Below are 2,257 nucleotides of genomic sequence, written 5' to 3'. Positions count from 1 at the left end.
ACGCGATAAAATTATGTGGTTCATGTAATGTTCTTACACGAAATTGTAACTGTTCATATAATATTATATATTATAGGAATTTAGAAATCGGATTGCACATACAATACTAACATGTGATTAATATTTTTTGAATGATTTATAAGCTAATTTGTTTTGCTAACCACCCAAATTCTTTTGTTGGAGGCCTAATTAATATATTAGGCCAATTCCGACCCGGATCCAAAACTGTCCAGATTCAATTAATCACGCTTCCGCAACTTCTCTCACCCTTGCCCACCGGGCCCACACACGGCCTTTTAACCCCGCCACGTCACGCACGTGGCAGGGCAATGGCACTCTCGTATTTTCTCTCATCACGAGGTCCATTTTCCCAACGCCCTCAGAAAATATCTACACCACCCCCCGCCCCGGGGCTCTCTCTCTCTCTCTGAATCTCTGGAAGTTTCCATCTCCATATACCACAACTCCCCACAAGATATTTTTCTCACGCCGCTGCTTTTTCTCTCTCTCTGATATTTTCGTCTCTCTCCTCCTCTTTCTTTATCTATGGTTGATTTGTAGCCGATTTGCTTCGTTCGCGCAACTCTACTTGCTACAGACAGTCGAGGGGAGTCCAATCGACCGGAGCATGGATCGGGAAGGAGGATCCGCCGGATCTTCCTACTACGCCGTCCTTGGGATTCGCCGCGACGCCTCCTTCTCCGACGTCCGTACAGCTTACCGCAAGCTCGCCCTGGTACGTGTTACAGCCCGCGAGAGGACGTCGTTTTGCGAAATTTTGTATGTATTTATTTAGATTTTTTAAGTTTTTGGGAGTTTTGGTGTAGAAGTGGCATCCGGACCGGTGGATGAGGAATCCGGCGGTGGCCGGCGAGGCAAAACGGCGGTTTCAGCAGATTCAGGAGGCGTACTCAGGTGATGTACGGAAACTTCACGCTGTTTTTCCAACTCCGGTTATCTTTAACCGGCGGGGACTGACGGCCTTCATTATTCTATTTGTTTCACAGTGTTGTCAGACGAAAGCAAGAGGTCAATGTACGATGCCGGACTTTACGATCCGTCGGAGGAAGACGAAGTTTGTATACACGAAACGTTTCGATTATTTTATTTTATTTTTCTTTGGGAGTTGACGATACTGCGGAGGCAGATATTTTAGGTTTTCACTTCGCCCAAGGCGAACAACTGCAAGACGCTCTCGTTTTCCAAAGCTTAAAAATCTGTCTGGAAAACGGCTCAAATTTTGGCTGGACAGCGGTGTCGTCTTGTTGTGCCTTATCATTACGATCAATTCCTGTGTTCGTAAAATTCGACGATTATTGAGGCTGACTTATTATTTTTATTTTTTAATTTTGTGAAATTACAAAACAGGGGTTCAACGATTTCATTGAGGAAATGATTTCGATGATGAACAAGAACGCGAGGAAGGAGGTACGTTGAGGTATTTTTTGTATTTGTCGGAGTGTATAACAGTAATTGTGAGCTTATGATCGTGTTGCATCGCAGGCGGACACATTGGAAGACCTGCAGAAGCTGTTCGTGGAGATGGTCGGCGGCGACGCATTGGCGTTCAATTTCGACTCCGACGACGATCAGACGGCAGCTAAGAGGGCACGTGTGACAGCCTCAAAGGGCAACGCTGCGAGACGCAACACCTCCCGCTGATTGGGCTGAACCTAGTCAAAAGTCAACCTATTGTACGCTTCTGTTATTAATTTATTAATTTATCTGGGGGGTAGTTTAGGTAATTGCGTCTTCCTTGCTGGTTCCAAAATAGAAATCCTTGATGATGATGATAATTATTGGAATAAAATTTATCATTTTTCAATTTAATTTTGATTCCGTTTTGGTGCATTTTTATTTTATTCTATTTGGTGAGTCTGGTGCAATTGTGTTTACATTGCAAATAATTTAAATTTTACTTTCTTTTTGATTTGTTAATTTTTGCATTGATGTTTAAATGGGTATCCAACTTTTGTTGTGAAACATTAGCAATATACATTTAAGAAATTAGTAATAATCATTATTTTGTTTATTATATTTATATTTTTTATTTTTTTATTTTTATTAATTAAATATAAAAATATAGAAATTTTTTTCCGCGTACTTGAGTGAAATAAAAAGAGAAATGAATGAGGGATGTGGGGGTCCACAAATTATTGAAGTGGGTTGCGGAGTATGAGTACAAAATTGGAAATCTAGAATTAGAGGTGTCGAGGGTGTGGCGGTGCACCAAAACCATGTGCTCCATTAGATTTTG

General features: G+C 41.5%; 1 protein-coding gene across 1 annotated transcript; it reads left to right on the top strand.

Moving 5' to 3' along the window:
- The first annotated feature begins 383 nt into the window (after positions 1-383).
- Positions 384-1,830, top strand: LOC131154603 (chaperone protein dnaJ 6). The gene is made up of 5 exons (XM_058107520.1): positions 384-736; positions 828-915; positions 1,008-1,075; positions 1,369-1,428; positions 1,504-1,830. The coding sequence occupies exons 1-5, from the start codon at positions 629-631 to the stop codon at positions 1,660-1,662; spliced, it is 483 nt and encodes a 160-aa protein (XP_057963503.1). The 5' UTR covers positions 384-628; the 3' UTR covers positions 1,663-1,830.
- The last annotated feature ends 427 nt before the right edge of the window (positions 1,831-2,257 follow it).

This window comes from Malania oleifera, chromosome 4, assembly GCF_029873635.1.
Source record: "Malania oleifera isolate guangnan ecotype guangnan chromosome 4, ASM2987363v1, whole genome shotgun sequence".
In the NCBI taxonomy this organism is placed as follows: domain Eukaryota; kingdom Viridiplantae; phylum Streptophyta; class Magnoliopsida; order Santalales; family Ximeniaceae; genus Malania; species Malania oleifera.
This window is presented reverse-complemented; position numbering and strand designations above follow the sequence as displayed.

Coding starts and splice junctions, on each gene's coding strand:
- LOC131154603 (XM_058107520.1), top strand. CDS start 629: ATGGATCGGGAAGGAGGATCCGCCGGATCTTCCTACTACGCCGTCCTT. Junction 916..1,007: donor GATTCAGGAGGCGTACTCAG/GTGATGTACGGA, acceptor TTTGTTTCACAG/TGTTGTCAGACGAAAGCAAG. Junction 1,429..1,503: donor ACAAGAACGCGAGGAAGGAG/GTACGTTGAGGT, acceptor GTTGCATCGCAG/GCGGACACATTGGAAGACCT.